Source organism: Trichomonas vaginalis, chromosome VI, assembly GCF_026262505.1.
Source record: "Trichomonas vaginalis G3 chromosome VI, whole genome shotgun sequence".
Classification (NCBI taxonomy): Eukaryota; Parabasalia; order Trichomonadida; family Trichomonadidae; genus Trichomonas; species Trichomonas vaginalis.
In genome coordinates, this window is record NC_067208.1 from 8567700 (window position 1) to 8585043 (window position 17344).

A 17344-nucleotide genomic window follows, 5' to 3' on the forward strand; every position below is an offset into this window, starting at 1 on the left:
ATAAGACTCATACACATACAAGTTTTACAACTGTTAGAGCAGACGACATAATACTGAACTTTGACCTTGGTTCAAGTGCACCTTTAGAGAATCCGAGTACAAGCGTAAAAGATACTCTTAACAATTTAGATAAGAGTTGCAGGAATATCGAAGATCATGCCAGAAACTTTGAAGCATATGAACTACCCGCAATGTTAGACAAGAAAGCAGACAAAACAGAGCTTCAAACATTAAAGACAGAAATACTTCAAACATTATATCCTATAGGCTCTATTTATACGTCAATGAACTCAACAAATCCAGAAACAGTTCTGGGTTTTGGAACTTGGACTCAAATAGTCGACAGGTTTTTGTATTGTGCAAACTCTTCAAAGGAAACAGGTGGAAGTAAAACGATTTCAGGTGAAAATTTACCTGCACACAGTCACTACATAGATTTAAGTACATCTCAAGCAGGTTGGCATAAGCATAGATATTGGGATTGGTCAGCAATGATAAAAGGTAAAGGATATGATGTTAAAGACAACGTTAAGTTTGCTATAGATTGTTACTGGAGTAACACTGAGGGAGGAGAAACCATACACATCGCGTTTCAGGATATACGCAAACAACGGGACAAAGTAAAGACTACATGCCACCTTACATGACAGTTTACGCATGGTATAGAAATGCTTAGTCGTCATTTTCAACTTCTTTAGCATATTCGTCAGGAGTTGTCTTATATTTGTTAGGAACTGTCTTTGAAAGTATACCACCTTGAACTTTGACAAGTTTGAAACGAGGTCTGACAATAGTAGTTTTATCTTCTGCTTGCAGTCTGTACATTTTGCCATGTTTGCCTAAAACTTCATAATATTCTCTTGTATACTTTCTTCTATTTTTACGAACACGAATGTGAGTACCTGTCGGGTTCCCATTGTTGTCATAGTCAATAGTATTTTCATATGGGTCGCGTTTAGGTATTTCTATTTTTACTTTGTCACCTTTCTGAAGTTTGAAGCCCGGCATTCTTTCTTGTTTGTCTCTTTTGACTAAATTATTAAATATATAGTCTTTCTCTAAGTCAGGGTTGTTTTTCATTTCTTCGGGGGAGTGGTTTCCCAAACCTTTTTGTTTACGGCTATTGTAAATATTTTAAAACTTGTCTCATCTTTGCCATGGAGAAGTGTCTATATTTGTCGTCATATGACATTTCATTTGCTTCACCACCTTGTGGTTGGTTTAAGTCTCTTAACATTTTTTATACAACCGTCAATGACACCAAGAGCAGAATGGTTTTGGTCGACAATGAAATATTGGTTTACATTTTTTGAACGCAGATAGTTTTTTACATCATCTGATTTGAAAGAACTTTCACAGTCAGATGTCAGTTTTGTTGGATGGTATTTGTCAACGAATATTGTCAAAGCAGTTTTCACATCTAAAATATTTTTGGACCATAATGGTATGGTTCACAGTATCTTGTGTTTTGACCGACAAATATTAGCCAGTATGGTGGTCCATCTTCTCTATACCTCGGAATGTTTTCCAAGATATCCATAAACCAAGCATTTGGTGTTGAACTAAAGATTTTTATCATGAGTGCTTTCTTTGTCGCTTTAGAAACATAGGGGTCCTTGTTTGGATTCGTCATTTTTACCCTGTAAGAAATGGGTTTATTTGGCGCATTAGCAGGAGTTGCATCCAGATTTTTGCCGCAGTGGGAACAATAGCCAGAGGTGTATTTGGAGTTGGAAGGAAGATTTTGAGTACATTAGGTATAACTGAAAGAGAAAGCACAACCTATTATACAAACTGTACAGAAAGGTTGGATGTAGCACGAGATGCAACAAATCTTATTCAAATCCTGAAACAAGAGGAAAAGTTCAAGGATGGATGGACAATGTAGGAAGACAAGCAGGAAACTATTATAACAAAGCAAATGACTACTATAACCAAGCAGGACACTATATGGACCAAGGTGAAAGATTCTTTAACAGAGGATATAACCATGCACAACAATGGGTAAACAATAACCAACCTCAACCGCCTCAAACGTGGGGAATGTAAAGTTTTTTACTGAGATGAAATGAACAATACAGCATTGAGACAAATGGGTTCAAGATGGATTTGTGCTTCCAGCAGTTACACAACGTGTTTGTCAAGTTCTTCCTATACCTCAGGAAGTTTTAGACCGACTTAAAAAACAACAACAACCAGTTGAAAACAAACCAAACTAAAATTTTTTACTGAGATGAAATGACGAAGAAGTTGAAACGGTAGATTTGACACCACAAACAAAAAGTTCAGAACCATTGTCAAAAACCTGTCAAAGAACTTACAGATGAAGAGAAAAATTCAATAATAGAAAGTGCCAGGTCTGGAAATACAAACCCTAACTATAAAGTCACTTTTCATAGAAATGGAACGGCTAGTATCTCAAAAAGAAACAGACTCTCACAAATAAAATATTGAAGTCTGAAGGAGCTTTCGAGACAACAGATGGAAAAGTTTACTTCACTGACAACAGTTCATTATAGAACATCTCATTGACTTAGAGTCGAAATATTCTAAACTTTACAACAAACACAAAAAGTTGAAAGGAAAACAAAAAACAAATGGCATATGATATTTATGAAGATGTTGACGACACAACTGTTCCTGCAAGTGAAGTAAAGTCAGAGAAACCGAAAGTGACGAAAAACGATAGAAGAAGAGAAACCAAAAACTGAAGATAAACCAAAACCAAAGTTTAGTTTTGGAAACTAAACCAAGTCAACCTTCATTAGCTGGTATGGGTTGGCGTCAAAGACTTATGGCAGCAGGCGGTTATGTTAAGTAAAAAAAAATCATTTTTTTATTTTATAAAAAATGCCCCCATATAGAATGGATAGAAAGTCTGCTAGAATAAAAGCAGAGTTGCAAAGATATGGTTGGAGAGTTTCGAAGAAGTTTAAATATAGGAAGGGAAGACCCATAAAAGTCTATGACAAATGTCTGGTCTTCGACCTACGAAATGGATTTGGAAACAGCACGTGCAAATTATCCAAACAGACTAGAGAGTTAGAAGAAGAACGTCTTATGGACATGCCTTTCGATGTTAGTGAACCTCAAGTTGAAGGACACGACGGCTTTGCCAGATTCTACTGGAAACATGACGAACAATTGCATCCTTTGAGAAGGAAAAAAGGTAGTGCAGAGGATGGTCATGCTCCCATGGAAAGAACAAGATATGCATATGAAAAGTATCGTGAAGTTAGAAGTCAAATTACATCTGGTCGAACCTTTACAGTAAACTTTGACGAAGGAAAGAACAAAGAAGGCTTCATGGGTGTACTTGCTGCCATACAAGACGGAAATAAGAAAGGATACAATCTCAGATTGACCATAACAGATTTGGATGGTCACATTTACTATGCAAATGGCAATGAACAAACAGCTGCAAAACTTCTTGACGCTTTCAAGACTACAAAGAGAGAACAAATGGTTGACTCCGACTCAGACATTTTGAATGCAATTGAAGGAATTGCAAGTGTCAAGTTCGAATGGTACCAACCTAACCCTCAAGCAGTCAGACAACATGCTGGATACTTCCCTTCATAAATAAGTCTGACATTGACTTGACAAGGTATGGAATTTACAATTCAATTGAAACAATTGTCAATGAACCTTGCATTCTTACATGTCTCAGGAACTCTGGTCTTGTTACAGATGAGAAGATGAAGTATCTTGAGTCATGTGTGAAGACAAGGTACATTCTCAGAGGTCAATTGGCAAAAATTGCACCGTTGGCAAATGTCAATATCCGAGTCAACATACCTACAGCTAAAGGTTCTTCACATGACGACTATGTTGTTGAGTTCAATTTACCATGGTTGAAGATTGCAATTGTCCACAACCACTTCATGTTGAACGAAAGTCTTACAAACCCATTGTTCGGAAAAGGCAAGTGCAACATTGTCAGAGCTGTAAACATTCTTTTCGAGAAAGGTTTGTTGGAACCAATTCCAGATGACAAGCTGACAGAAACTTTTGTACCAAAAGACGAAACAAACTTTTCACTGTTAGCAAGACCAAAAGTTGTTCCAGACAAAGTTCTAGTACAAAAGAAGTACACAATTCCAAAAGGAGTTGGATTGTTCGGATACCAACCTGAACCAGAAGAACTTCCAATGAGGTTGCAAGAACTTCAAGATGCTATAAACAAACTTCCATTGAGACATCCAATTGACGTCAAATTGTATTGGAGAGCATCTGAGTTAGGTCAGAAGGTTTTATATGAAACAGGTTGCTTCGACGATGTTTATGAGATAACAGGAGAAGTTTCTCAGAAGATAAGAGACTCACTTGAATTTCCACAAACTGGACCAATTGGTTGCGACAAGTTCGACTCAGATGAAAAGATATACTATGTCGACCTTAACGCTGCATACATGAGGTTTGTCCAATATATTCCGACTGGAATTCCAAACGAAGATGGTGAGTTCCCGGGAAGGAACTATACAGTTGGAAAAGTCATACAACAACTGTATGATATTAGGAAAGCTTCAAACCCCAAACTTGCAATGACACTCAAATTGCTTATGAATTCGACATGGGGATATTCCATTAAGAAACCTCAAGAGATGAAGAGTAAACATTATGAGAAGGTCGACAACTTTGTTGAAAGGTTTTCTCCTTTTGTTTTGAAGTACGAATTCACTCAAGGTCAAAGTGGCTTAGTAACCACATTAAAACCTATTGTCGAACATTGGTCTTACCCTCAGTTCGCAAAGGCAGTCCTTGACAACTACAACAAATTCTTCTCCGAAGTCAAATCCAAAGTGAAGGTTTACTATGAGAACATTGACGCACTCATGACGAACGAAGAAGGATACAACAAACTCATTGAAATGGGAATGGTCGGTGAAAGATGGGTTTCAAATTGGACAAAATTTTCACCGAAGTTCATGTCCTCTCCAAGCGTAAGTACTGGGGCATACTTGAAGACGGCACAGAAATAAAACATTGCATGAAATAAAAAATTTTTATTCGAATTTGAATTAAAATGTGGGAATTCTTGGGAACGGGAAAGGCTTATTTACTTGAGGAACAGGTAAAGGTGGTGGAGGTGGAGGTGGTGGCAACCAGTCCATTTTATATTCCTTCCTAGCTAATTTCCGTTTAATTTCATGGTCGCCCTCGGAGTCTTTGAATCGGACAGGTCGAGTTACACCATTCTTGGTCTCAAACTCATATATAACCTGTTTGTCTGTATTTTCGTCGACTATGGCACGAGACACAAACATTGACCAAACGGACAAAAAGTGTCATTTCGGATGGTCACGCAGCCAATCGCATTCGAGCACTTCGAAGAAGCCTTACGTTCCAAGGGAGAGGGTGTCTGGTGCAAGGCAGAGGTCATGAAACTCTACGAGCAGTACATCCTCAATGCCTGGGAGGACAAATCGTCCTTGGATTGGCAATTCTACCAACTCCTCTGGGACGACCTCCTACGCAACTGGGATAACGAAAGAGCCCAATTCAAAGGTCGGGAACTAATTTTGCAAATTACCCTTAATTTAACATACTTATCCAAATAAACACCTAAATTTACTTGGGGTTTCCCCCTAAAATAAAATTTTTTTACTCTTAGAACCACTCGAGGTTCTCCTTACGGTTGTTGAGCTTGTCACCGTCAATGTGTCTGACCCTCGTCTTCTTGTATGGATTTGGAACCCATTGCATACCGACAAGCCTTCCCATGGAAATTGAACCGTAATTCCGAAGGTTAAGGTTCAAGTGTCCCAAGTTGTTGAGGACTGGGGTAAGAACCTTGCCTGTCTCCTTGTTGCGGATTTGGTATGGGTAGGGTTGGGAAATTTCGTAAGCGTCATCGGCAACAAGGGTTGCCCATGTAGCGGCTTCAGGAACTTCTTCGTGTTTCTCTTCTTCCTCTTCTTCCTCTTCTTCCTCTTCTTTGATAATACCTTCGGCAATTCTGTGTTCACGAAGTACGGTGTTGCATGTTCTGTCCTTTCCGAGTACCTTCCAGATGGCGTCTATCTCTTCGAAGAAACGGTAGATGAGTCGGGCAAGGTTTTGGTTCTCTATGTCGTATTGGCGCAAGGTTTCCGCGAAATCGTTCAGGACTTTCTCATTGGAAGCTTGGTTCGTGAGGACATTGGCTTTGAGATTGGTCATCTCTGTCATAAGACTACTTTGGAGAGTCTTAATGGTGTTTGTCAGATGAGCTTTCAATTGGGCAATTTGAATTTGAACTGGGCGCTTGTCTGACAACCTTGAAAGGACATCTGCCATTGAGTTTGGCTTCGGTGCTTGTTCGGACATCGAAAAATGAAGTGGTTTGAGAATGGCGGTTTTACTTCAAAAAGCTTGTTATGACAGTTATGTCATACAACAAGTTTAAAATAATATCTTGTTCTTCTTCTGAACGTTTGTTGTCTCTTCCGATAAAAGTTTCGAACATGAGAACCAAAAAACGTTTTTTGAGGAACCGAAAGAGTTCAGGCAAACGTTCATATTCCGGATATGTTGGGAGCAGTTCGAAACATCTGAGCTGACTTTCGGACAAAATTGGGACAATGTCAACAAATTCATCTTTGGTCGGACTGCTTGAAGGTAAGTCCCTTACATGTAAGTAGCTCTGGTAAAGTCTTCTCATTTCTGCTAACTTTTGGAGTATAGCTTCGTAGTTTAGAAGTTTTAATTTTAATTGTCTTATTCCACTCTTGACATCTAAACGGTAACTATCCATGAGGTCAAGAGTAGCTTTGGTAGCTTTAAGTGGAGCTATCTGTTCCTTGACTCCTGCAATTTTGGTTGCAATTGTGATTTGAGCTCCTTCAAGTTCGCCGTCTATGTCGTTCTCAACGTCTTCAACTATGGCTTGAAACTCTTCATCGGTCCATTGAGATTGGTGTGGGACGAATTTAACTTGCTTCATTCAAAAAATGAAAAAAATGTTTTTACTCTAAACGTTAAGGTTTAGAACTGGTTGGATGTCGCCTTCACAGGTTATGTAGAACGGCTGACCCGAGAAGTGAAGGAGAGACTGAATTGCCAATTTCATATGGGGTAGGGGGTTCTCCTTGTTTGGTATTTTTATCCAAGGACGTTTGTTTAGGAACTTAACAAGAGCTTCTCTTTTGGCGTCCTTTATGCCATCGTAGGCTGTCCCGTCTGGTATTTGAATTGGAATTCCAGTCGAAGTCTCGAGATTCAAGACAGCCCTTCCAGAAATAGCGGTGAACTTGACCTTGGGCTTCATGACCTTGCGCAAGTAGTCTTTTACGCAGTCGTTAAGTTCAATTAGGTAAATTGCCTCGTCAAATCCTTCTGGCATTCCGAGTCCTTCCATCCGACAGGAAAATATTTTCCCGACAACTGGAAAAATTTTTCCGGACAAAGGGAAAAATTTTTCCTTCCGACAGGAAGAACTCTTCCAGTTGTCCGTCCGTAAACCATTCAAATTTTCGAAAATTGAGAACTTTTTGGTCGAACTTCAGGAAAAGTTCTTCCTTCCGACAGGAAAAATTTTTCCTTCCGACAGGACACAAACGGATGACTGACGTTCCTCTTCCTGAACGCCTTCCAAAGCCAGAAGAACCGAAAGCTGCAGAACCACAACAGTCTCCTCAGCAACCTCAGTTCCAGCAAGTCCCTCCACCAAATTACTACCAATTTCCACCTCAAGGTTACTACCAATTTCCACTACAAGGCTTCCCGAACTACCCTCCTCAGCCTATGCCTTACTTCCCCAACCCTTGGATGTTCCAGCAAGCTCCACCCCAATTCAAATTCCAATCTCAGTCCAAGAGAGACCAAGACTTCGAAGAAGGTCTGAACCGCTTACGCAAAGAGTATGCTACTGCCCCTATGGAAGACGACAGGCTTTCAGTCTCTTCCCTCAAATCGACCGATTCGACTCGTACCACAGATTCGGTTCGTGACCGTGAAGACTACCTCAAGCAGTCTGAGAGACTCTTCATCCTACAATCATTTACAGTTGGAGCTCTCAAGAACATGCGCAATTACGAAGGTCAGACACCAGCTGGAGACCGCAAAACAGACGTACTCGCAAGAGCCGTCCAGCTCGTCAAAACAAAGACTGAGATAGTCGACTTCATTCTTGCAGCTTGCCCATACAAGTAAAAAAATAAACAATTACGAGTTAAACTTTTTATTCTTTCTTTTCTGAGTTGTTTAGAGCTGGTTTCTCTTGTAGGAACCTTTCGTACTCTTCCATGGTCATGTAATTGCGAATTTTGTACGCAATTCCAGGTTCGTTGTTTTTGAACCTTACGTATGTAACGCTTCCATCCTCCTCAGGGAAGTAAGCTGCTAACATCTGACCAAGTTTTCTCGGTGACTCGGAGCTCATAAAAATGTCACTTTTTAAACGTTAAGTTTTTAGTCTTAATTTACCCTTTGTTTACCCTTTGTTTGTCAAGGTAGTATTGGAGTGCAATTTCTCCAAATTCTCTGTGTCGGAGTTCTTCAGCATTTTCCAAGGTGTACCTGGAGAACTCAAAGAAGTTGTCAAGAAGATACTGCCATGCTGCTCTTCTGAGTTCGTCGGTATTTTGGAAGTGTTGCACCTTCGAGTCTTCGGACATGAAAAAATGACACTTTTTCAGCAAAAATAATGTTTAGGTGAAGTGGTGAGATCTCACCTGTTTTTTCACCTCTTTTCTCACCTCTTGAATTTGTCATGAATTTTCCCGAAATAAAAAATAAAGTTAGTTTTATTTTTATTTATTTTTTTATCCGGAATATAAAGACAGATATGTCAACAACAGAGAACACAACAACAGTTATAGTCCATGAAGCCATAAATGAAGAATACGAGTACATACAGTTTAACAAACAACTCCGTCTCATTCGTTCGGTCAAAGACGATATGTACCAAATGCAAAGTATTTTGACAGCATGTTTTGCTCCAGATACCAAACATACAGACGATTGGTTCAAAAACCAAAGCACACAAGAACTTTTGAGCGAAGCACAGCGAGACCGACTTTTTTCGGGGTCGCCTAAAACTCATGAAAATCGTAAAAATTTGCCAAATGGTTTGAGAGGTTGGTATGTACATAGACTTCTTGTAAATGCTGTTGCAATGTGGGCTTCGCCTCGTTATGCTTGGTATATTTACAGACTTCTTGACGAAATTCATAGACAAGAACGTGAAGAGATGGAAAAGAAACTTCAAGCAAAAAATGAAGTCATTGAAGCAAAAGACAAAAGCATTCAGAAAAGAATACCACGTTCGGTACCAAAAGGAAAGGAAAAGAACTATAAGTATATGATTTATACTGAAGAGATGGAAAATGAAGAAGATAAAGATATGGTTATGTTGCATTTAGTCAGAAGAAACAACAAAAGCTTTTACGACCTTGCTAAGATTTACAAATCTGACAGAAATTGGTTCTATCGCGAAAACTTACCGATTTCAATGACCCCAAATGAAGATGTGAAACAAATAGTTCAAGATACGTTACCTCAAACACACTATGATATAAAGGTTGTACAATTCTTACATTCAAAGAAGATTTGCCATTGTTAAAGGAAAAAATAACAGAGTATTTTGACAACTTCAAACAAGCAGAGTAAATGAACCATTTATTTTTCAAGCTTGACTTTTTACAATTTGAACTTTGTTTGCGTAGATATGAATTCTGAAAGAAGTATGAGGGTCTTGTATGACTTTATACTTCTCCCAGAGTTCATGTCTGTCAAACTTACCTGCCATGGACTCTTTCATAAGTTCCATGAAATCGTCTTCGGACAATCCGGGGAAAAGTACAATGTCAGTAAGTATTCTCTTTAACATCCTTACTTAAACTCTTTGCTGTCTGTACACAAATGACAACTGAGATGTTAAAGTGTCTGAGCTTCTTAAGAATTCGACACATATCTTGTTCTCTATTCTTTAACAAAGGATGAGAAGCAAAGTCATCTAAAATAAGAAGACATCTATGAGGGTAAGTCTTCCAATCGTAAGATTGCAATTTCTTCGAAATGTATTCTATCTCTTTCTGTTTGTTTCTGAAGTGTTTCTTCTCTAATATTCTCTGCATTTCCTCATTTGGGTCTTTAAACTTAGAATTTATATACTCATTTATAGCATTATACTTCAAAACCCTTCTTTGGTACTTCTTTATCCAATCTAACAACTCAGAGTCTTTTATACATACTAACTTAGACTTCTTTATAATATCTTTGAACGAATTGACGGTTTGGTCAAATTGACCAGAAGTACTACAAATGACAACTAACTCATAGAATGGGTTCTTCTCATCTAGTTCTTGTTGTTGTGCAGCCATTTTAAGATAAGTGAAAGTCTTACCCGACCCAGGTGGTGCAATTAGACCTGTTATACCATTCTGAGCAAATAAGAACTTGTCATGTATAGGTTTATCTGAGCATTTTCTAACTTCCTCTTGTTCTTGTTTAAAACATTCTCAAATTTCTTGTCAATGTCAGCAAACTTTTTTTCTAACATATTTTTAGAAAAATTAAAATTTTTATCTTTTAGAAAATGTCTAGCGATTTCGCTATCTATATTCGAGACAACTTTTTGACAGCAAAACATCTGTCGACCATAAAATCTTACATAGTGTAAACAAGAAAGGTGAATTTGTTCTAAAGTTCTGTTTCTGGGAATATGACAAGAACCATAAAACATTACAAAGAGCAGTCTTAAAATTTGTCAATGACAGACTTGTTGACAGAGATGACGCCGATTGGAAGATGAAGTCCAACAAAAGTTCTTAGAATGCAAAGAAGACACATGCGCTGTTCTTGAAGATGAAATAGAAAAACAGAATAGATGAGCTATTAAAGGACAAAGAACTTTTACATAAATATGGTTCGGAGAAATTTGACATAACTCCACCAGAAGAAGAAGAAGAGAAAGAAAAGAGAAGAAGAAAAGAAAGTAGAAGAAGAGAAGAAAGAACCTGAACCAGTTCCAGAGAAAAAGAAATTTGACATGTAAAAATAAAATTTTATTTTTAGAACATTTCTGGGTCAATGTCAATGTTCTTTCCTCTTTAGGAGTAAACACTGGCTTAGACTCTAAAATCTTTTTACCCAATTTACCTTGAACTTCAACTATCTTAGACTCATAATATTCATAGTCGTCTGCTTTCTTTGGTTCATAAGGTATAACAAGTTTGTATGCTTTGCCTTCTTTAAGGTTTGAAAACCTTCTGTCAAAACTTTCTTTGACTGCTAACAAACCTTCTATGTCTAAGTCTTCAAATTTCGCACCATTTTTAGTCACAATAGCAAACTTAACTGGTTCGATGTTCCAAACTTTGCTGAATGAAGACTTTTCAAAATGGTAGAAGTAAACATTCAAATATGTGAATGGGTCTAGTTCTTCTTTAAGTCCTGACATGTACTTGTACTGAGATGAATTTTGCCATCTTTTCTATCGGATAAAAAAATATTTTTTTTAAATTTACTCAGAAAAATTTTTCTTTGTATATACACCATTCTGAACATCTAAAAGACTTTTGACATTTGCCAAGAATGTTCGTTTAGACGCTGTCATATAACCATATTCTTGACAATATTGTTTATACGAATCGTACAATGACCTTTCATCTAAACACTCAAAGTCAGTTTCATCTATGAACAGTTCATATACACTCTTGTTTGCTTCTAACAATGTTTGTCTCTCTTCGGTATGTGGAATTTGTCTTGGATTGAACTTAGAAATATCTAATGTCATAAAATATGAGAACAAGTGGTTGTAAAAGTCAGATGTCAAAGTTTCTGCTAAGTCGTCAAAATATTCTGTATCTTGCATATGAGAATCTGACGTTCTGACAACTACATATCTTCTGTCAGAACTTTCTAACTTCATCGGAACAGCATTGTTTGAAACCATAATGAAGTTTGCAACATTTTCACAAACTCTTTGGTCTTTATATTTTCTTTCAACAACTCCAACTTTGTCTGTTATAAGACTCTTCAAAGCATCTGAGTTCAAAACTTTTGTTGTATCTATACTTTGAAGTTCATTGCAAACTATAAGTTTCATATTCTCATTGAAGAGTTAAATTTACCGCAGATGTTTTCTAAGTTTGTCATATTCGGGTTCGAATAGCCTCTAACAGTTTGCACAAAATATCTGTAAAGAATGTGTTCTTACCAGTTCCTTGTTTTCCAATTATAATGAGAGCAGTTTCATTTTTAGCACTTGGATGTTGTAAGATGTTTGCAAACCAACATAAGATATACTCATAGACTCTTTCGTTTCCATTGCATATAATTTCTTTGACATGGTCTAACCAAGCTTCTATAATATTTTCTTTCCATTCTACTTGTTCGTATTTATATCCAGTGAAGATAGAATAGAAGTTTGGAGAAGGTGTATAGAACTTTTACCTCGAACTGAAAAATCTTCTAACTTTGACAATAAGATATCCCAAGCATCTAACATCTTCATGCCAACTTGTACGACTTTTATTTTCTTAAGTTTCTGTCTACATTCTTGTTCTGAAACTATTGTCGCTTTAGGTTTGTTAAAGACACATCCCATTCTTTCATAACATAACATTCTGGGGCAGAGTCGACATAAATGACTAAACGTTTCAAATTCTCGACTGCTTTGTTATAGTCTCGAAATGGACACATATTTCTGAATGCTTGGAAGTCATAAAAATCTGAAACATCTATTCTGTACATTTTTATAAAAATAAAAAAAATATTTTTTTTATTCTTGACTTTGTTGTTGCATTTGTTGCATTTGTTGTTCTTGAGCTATTTGTTGTTGAAGTTGTTCTTGTAATACAATACTTTCACCAGTTGCATCTTCCAATTCGAAACTTTCTGCCGTCATTGACAAATACATAGGACATAAAAGTTTTACAGGAACAAAGTTTGCGTCAACTAATGTCAACGTTATACTTGCCAAAGTGTTTGAGTTCACTAAGGTTGAAAATTCTGCATTCGAATGAACAATAGGCAAACCAGCAGAGAAAGTATTGTTTATACGCATAAGTATCTTTTGGTCATAATAGTTTCTGTCGACATTCGAATAACACTTTGAACCTAAGTTTGAAACAATATATAAGATTGGTGTGCTTAATGTCAATGGAATAGACATTCCTTGTATGACACCTTTTCCTGTTATAGGAAACTGTTGGTAGTAAAAACCAGAAATAAGTTTTGTATTACAGCTCATATCGTTTATAGTAAACTCAGTCGGACATCCAAACATAATGAAACCTGCTCTAGTTGCAGCACATGTTACACCCGTCCTTAAAGTATTAAATAAGTCAACAAAACCTGTTGGTGGTATATCTGAGTAAGTATCTTCAAAGGAGTATTTTTTACCATTCACAACAATAAAGTCTTCTGGTGTCAAAAGAGCAAAACAGGCTTTAGTCGTCATTGTGTTTAAAGTTAGTTTACAATATCGTCCTTGAGGACTTTGTAAGTTTGTTGTTATAGAATTATATGACTCAGGGTTTTTAGTCGTAATAGTATAAACCATTATATCTTCTGCCATTTATATATATTTAAAAGTTTTTCTGAAAGTGGAGAAGAACTTCATCTAAACTTTCACATGGCGTTTCTTGAAGTTCTCTGTCTAAGAAGTTCAAATATTTTGTAAAGACATAGAACTTTCCTTTGTCTACACGAACAAACAAAACAGGGTCTTTCATATCGTTCAAAAGTGTGTAAAGTCCTTTACATGAAATAAAGTCTATATTATTTTTCTTCAAACATCTTTCAAGAAGTTTTGACATTTTTACTTAGCAAATAAATTTTAATGAAATGTTGTGGTCGTCAAATATTTTTATGACGTCTGGGAAACTATACTTTAAGTTCAACGTTTCACCTCCTTTCATAACGTATATCTTGTCAATGACATTATATGAAACACCACAGCAACTAATGTCGGGTTCTATTTCTTTGATGTTTATATTGTCTGCCTCTGTCAAAAGTTTCAATAGTTCTTTCAAAACTTCATGAGGTGCAATGACATATGAGTTCACTTTTACAGGGTTGTGTTCGACCAAGTTTAACATTATACTTAAAGCTTGACAAATCTTCTCCTGAGTTTGAAGTTTGTCTTTCAGTTGTTGGTAGTCGTTTCGAATATCTGCAACAGAACTTAAGTCTCTGCTAACTTCAGGATATGTTGGTTGTTCTTTTACAGGAACAATTGCTATACCATCTTCGTCTTCGTATGGTTTCCCCACTTCAACATCTCTGTCTTTGACATTGACAACAACACTTTGACTGTTTGTTTGAGTTGGTGAATTTAACTTCACATCTGCCACCGCCATTAAACCTTTTGAAACACTCACGCTTCTATTTTTCGGAAATGACATTTTACTTAGAATAAAAAGATGGACGTATTCGGATATCTCTTTGAATTGAAGCAAAACAAAGTTTACACACACAAACAATACAAATACATTGACAGAATAGTTCTTTATACAAACAATGGTAAATGTTATAGAATAGCAATATTTGCTGAACCAAAATATTTTCATAAAGCAAAGAAAGTTGGTATAACCGAGATGGTGAAAGTTCTTGACGTTGACAAAATATAACAACAAAACTTACAGATATTTCTAAAGGTAAGTTTATCTTACAATATTATGTCAAAACTGGCGTATAACTATTTACGATGGTGAGAAGTGTTCAAAGAACAACTTACTGACCTGCTGCCAAAATCTGCTCGATGGAAGCTGTCGTTATGCCAATCTGAGGAGCCCCAGCAGGTTTCATCGAACGAATCTTCAAAAGAGCATCTTCCGTGAAAAGTGCTATTGGTTTTGTAAACTTCTTTGCTCTCAGTTCATCTGGACCGTCTCTGTCACCAGTATATTGTATTTGTACAGTACCAACAGTTGAAATACCACCCATAAAGTCTTCTGAGTCAGCAAATGGAATGCCAAGCCAAAAGTTTGAACGGTCTCCATTTGTATATTGAGTTTTTTGACCTCCTGTATGAGTCCATACTTTCACATATGGCATAATAGAACTTTGCATTTCAGGGTTAATGGTTGTTGTGAAGTTGTTGTTAAAGTTCATAGCATCTAATGTCAAGTTGTATGACCTCATATCCTCAACTGTAGAATATTCTTCTCTTGGATAATATTTGCCATCTATGTTTTATATGATATTTAATACCGGGGTTGTAGAAACAAGAATAGTCATTTATAGTTCGTCTGAACAGTACAAACATAGTATCTGCATGTTTCATTGCAGTTGTTAAAGCAATATCTGTTCTTGCACCTGGGTCAGCACTTTGGTTTCCAACTTCACCTGCAAAGTCTTTGACAGATATTTGGTGTATAGGGAACATAAGTGGAACTGCAATATATTTGGCAGCTAAAGCATTTGAAATATCTGGGTCCAACATATAGACTGCAAGTCTGCTTTCTATTCTCTTGCATTCAAACTTTTCGCATGTGAACTTAACTGGGTCCCAAGCAGTTCCAGCAGCATTGAAATAATAGTTTACTTCATTGTTGAAGTTTGAGAAACCAAAGTCTAAGTCAACTTTGTCTTTGCAAAATTCGGCGAATGATGTTTGATTTGTTCCCTTTACGTCTGTAATAGTGAATGGGTCTTGTGTTGGTGCAATGACTAAGTTATTTTTGCTTGGAGTAAGTTCGAATAGAAATTTTTCCTGCCCAGTTTGGCAAGTATCTTAAAACCTGAAGATGAGGAAAGATGACAAAGGAACTCTAAGTTTCAGTTTTACTTTGGTTAGTGCTGCTGCAGTTTGTCCAGAAAGGTTAACATAAACTCCTGGAACGTTAGGGTCAAGTCTTCTTATTTTCTCAATATTTGCATACTGGTCTGTTTGTTCTCTAGCTTGTGGTTGTACTGAGTTTCAAAGCGAACCATTCATAGTTTGCCCATGTTACTGTTTGAACTAAGTCAGAGTTAGAATATATCTTATATCCCATGAAAACTTCTGGAGCATATTGGTATCCGACATAGAAAATTCCATTGCAACCTTTCTTGTCAGACAACTTGGCAGAAGGTTTTATTTCAATGTCTTGTTCCACGTATAAGAATGAGTTGTCAATAGAAATAATATGAAACCTGTCGCAAGCAATATCTACTGTTGTTGAAGAACCTTCTCCAAACTCACCTACGTTTCCATAAGAAACAGCAGTTGTATATTCGTAAGTTCCAGGAACTATTTCTGACCTTCTAATGGCATTGTCGCATTCGTTATACCATTCGGAACATTTCCGTTCATAGGCATCCAAAACTGTTGGCGTTATATTCTGAGCGGCGTACATTTCATATGGGTAAAAATATAGATATGTTGGATTTATGTGTCATAATAGAACCCACTCGGACCAAGCTTTACTTTCTTCCTGACTGAGTTTTTAACTCTTCTTTTTCCTTCATTGCCACTACTTTCACTAGATGAAGTTACTTCTTCACTACTTTCACTTTGTTCTACTCTTCTTCTTTGGTGTCGCTTTTTGGTAACTTGCCCTCTGCTTCAAGTTGTTGCATCTTTGCCTCATGTTCACCTAGTATGTTGTAAATTTCCCATGTCCTTTTTGCCTTTGGGCTCTGGTCGCCCATCTCAGGTAACCTATATCCTAGAAAGATTTTGTCATAGTTTGTATTTGAGTCTTCGCGTATTGTTTGCATGACTCTTTCCTGAGTTTCCGGTTCAAGCTCTTCAAACAGAGCTTGTCCATATGGAATAAGCTCGTTTCCAAATATATGTTTTTGTAGCCATTCTGGTTTTCTTTCCATGTTACCAATAATATCTTTTGTGAATGGGAAAGCTTTTACCCAATGTTTCAGTCTTGCGTCATTTATTTCTGTAGTTGGTTTTATTTTGTCAAGGAACATGTTTTTCAATACTAACATTTCATTTGGTACTGTCCATTTGAGTTTTCTTAAATATTCATCCTTCTCGGTTCATTGTCTGCAAAGTAAGTTTTTTATGACATTTTGCAAACTTTCGTTTGCAAGGTCATGTACAATAGGTTCTCTTCCTTCTCTCTCCCTAACTTTCTTTCTAAACTCTTCACCAAATATACCATCTCTATGGTTTTGTGTAGTTCTTTGAGATAAATGTTCTAGAACGTCAGGTGTTATATTTCCATCAGCCATGTTCATTTCATACTGGTCCAAAATATCTGCATCTTTCATATCTTTCAATGGCATTAAAGCCGCGCTGAAAATACCCTATATCTGGTTCACCATTCACTTCCATTGCGTCTACAACTTCTTGGAATTGTGGTTGTAAGTTTATGAACCACCTATCCGGATTAGCTTTATGACCCCATCTCATTGTAGTTCCATAGTCTGCAGAAACAAAAGTAGGTTTGTTTCCATATTGGTTAGGTTCTGA

The 17344-nt window shown here is 36.9% G+C and overlaps 12 protein-coding genes and 4 pseudogenes across 16 annotated transcripts, besides 1 other annotated feature; 6 read left to right on the forward strand and 10 right to left on the reverse strand.

The window, feature by feature from the left end:
- Positions 1-17344: part of a mobile genetic element that runs on past both edges of the window.
- TVAGG3_0829280 lies at positions 673-1237 on the reverse strand (annotated as a pseudogene). The gene has a single exon. A coding segment is annotated over exon 1 (565 nt).
- Positions 2866-3744, forward strand: TVAGG3_0829290 (annotated as a pseudogene). The gene has a single exon. A coding segment is annotated over exon 1 (879 nt).
- On the forward strand, positions 3885-4864 carry TVAGG3_0829300 (DNA/RNA polymerases family; the record flags this gene model as incomplete). Its single annotated transcript, XM_051248395.1, has 1 exon — positions 3885-4864. A coding segment is annotated over one exon (980 nt), but the record flags the coding sequence as incomplete, so codon positions are not given.
- TVAGG3_0829310 (uncharacterized protein) lies at positions 5022-5267 on the reverse strand (the record flags this gene model as incomplete). Its single annotated transcript, XM_051248396.1, has 1 exon — positions 5022-5267. The coding sequence occupies one exon, from the start codon at positions 5265-5267 to the stop codon at positions 5022-5024; it is 246 nt and encodes an 81-aa protein (XP_051083871.1).
- On the forward strand, positions 5298-5561 carry TVAGG3_0829320 (uncharacterized protein; the record flags this gene model as incomplete). The annotated part of the gene is made up of 1 exon (XM_051248397.1): positions 5298-5561. One exon carries the CDS (start codon positions 5298-5300, stop codon positions 5559-5561), a length of 264 nt encoding a protein of 87 aa, XP_051083872.1.
- TVAGG3_0829330 (MazG nucleotide pyrophosphohydrolase domain-containing protein) lies at positions 5611-6309 on the reverse strand (the record flags this gene model as incomplete). The annotated part of the gene is made up of 1 exon (XM_051248398.1): positions 5611-6309. The coding sequence occupies one exon, from the start codon at positions 6307-6309 to the stop codon at positions 5611-5613; it is 699 nt and encodes a 232-aa protein (XP_051083873.1).
- TVAGG3_0829340 (uncharacterized protein) lies at positions 6681-6925 on the reverse strand (the record flags this gene model as incomplete). The annotated part of the gene is made up of 1 exon (XM_051248399.1): positions 6681-6925. A coding segment is annotated over one exon (245 nt), but the record flags the coding sequence as incomplete, so codon positions are not given.
- On the reverse strand, positions 6953-7339 carry TVAGG3_0829350 (uncharacterized protein; the record flags this gene model as incomplete). Its single annotated transcript, XM_051248400.1, has 1 exon — positions 6953-7339. One exon carries the CDS (start codon positions 7337-7339, stop codon positions 6953-6955), a length of 387 nt encoding a protein of 128 aa, XP_051083875.1.
- On the forward strand, positions 7543-8133 carry TVAGG3_0829360 (uncharacterized protein; the record flags this gene model as incomplete). The annotated part of the gene is made up of 1 exon (XM_051248401.1): positions 7543-8133. The coding sequence occupies one exon, from the start codon at positions 7543-7545 to the stop codon at positions 8131-8133; it is 591 nt and encodes a 196-aa protein (XP_051083876.1).
- TVAGG3_0829370 (uncharacterized protein) lies at positions 8162-8362 on the reverse strand (the record flags this gene model as incomplete). The annotated part of the gene is made up of 1 exon (XM_051248402.1): positions 8162-8362. One exon carries the CDS (start codon positions 8360-8362, stop codon positions 8162-8164), a length of 201 nt encoding a protein of 66 aa, XP_051083877.1.
- TVAGG3_0829380 (KilA, N-terminal/APSES-type HTH, DNA-binding family) lies at positions 8882-9474 on the forward strand (the record flags this gene model as incomplete). Its single annotated transcript, XM_051248403.1, has 1 exon — positions 8882-9474. A coding segment is annotated over one exon (593 nt), but the record flags the coding sequence as incomplete, so codon positions are not given.
- Positions 10520-10978, forward strand: TVAGG3_0829390 (annotated as a pseudogene). Its single transcript has one exon. A coding segment is annotated over exon 1 (459 nt).
- Positions 11811-12678, reverse strand: TVAGG3_0829400 (annotated as a pseudogene). Its single transcript has one exon. A coding segment is annotated over exon 1 (868 nt).
- TVAGG3_0829410 (uncharacterized protein) lies at positions 12707-13504 on the reverse strand (the record flags this gene model as incomplete). The annotated part of the gene is made up of 1 exon (XM_051248404.1): positions 12707-13504. The coding sequence occupies one exon, from the start codon at positions 13502-13504 to the stop codon at positions 12707-12709; it is 798 nt and encodes a 265-aa protein (XP_051083879.1).
- On the reverse strand, positions 13752-14288 carry TVAGG3_0829420 (protein of unknown function, DUF4106 family; the record flags this gene model as incomplete). Its single annotated transcript, XM_051248405.1, has 1 exon — positions 13752-14288. The coding sequence occupies one exon, from the start codon at positions 14286-14288 to the stop codon at positions 13752-13754; it is 537 nt and encodes a 178-aa protein (XP_051083880.1).
- On the reverse strand, positions 14662-15072 carry TVAGG3_0829430 (protein of unknown function, DUF4106 family; the record flags this gene model as incomplete). The annotated part of the gene is made up of 1 exon (XM_051248406.1): positions 14662-15072. One exon carries the CDS (start codon positions 15070-15072, stop codon positions 14662-14664), a length of 411 nt encoding a protein of 136 aa, XP_051083881.1.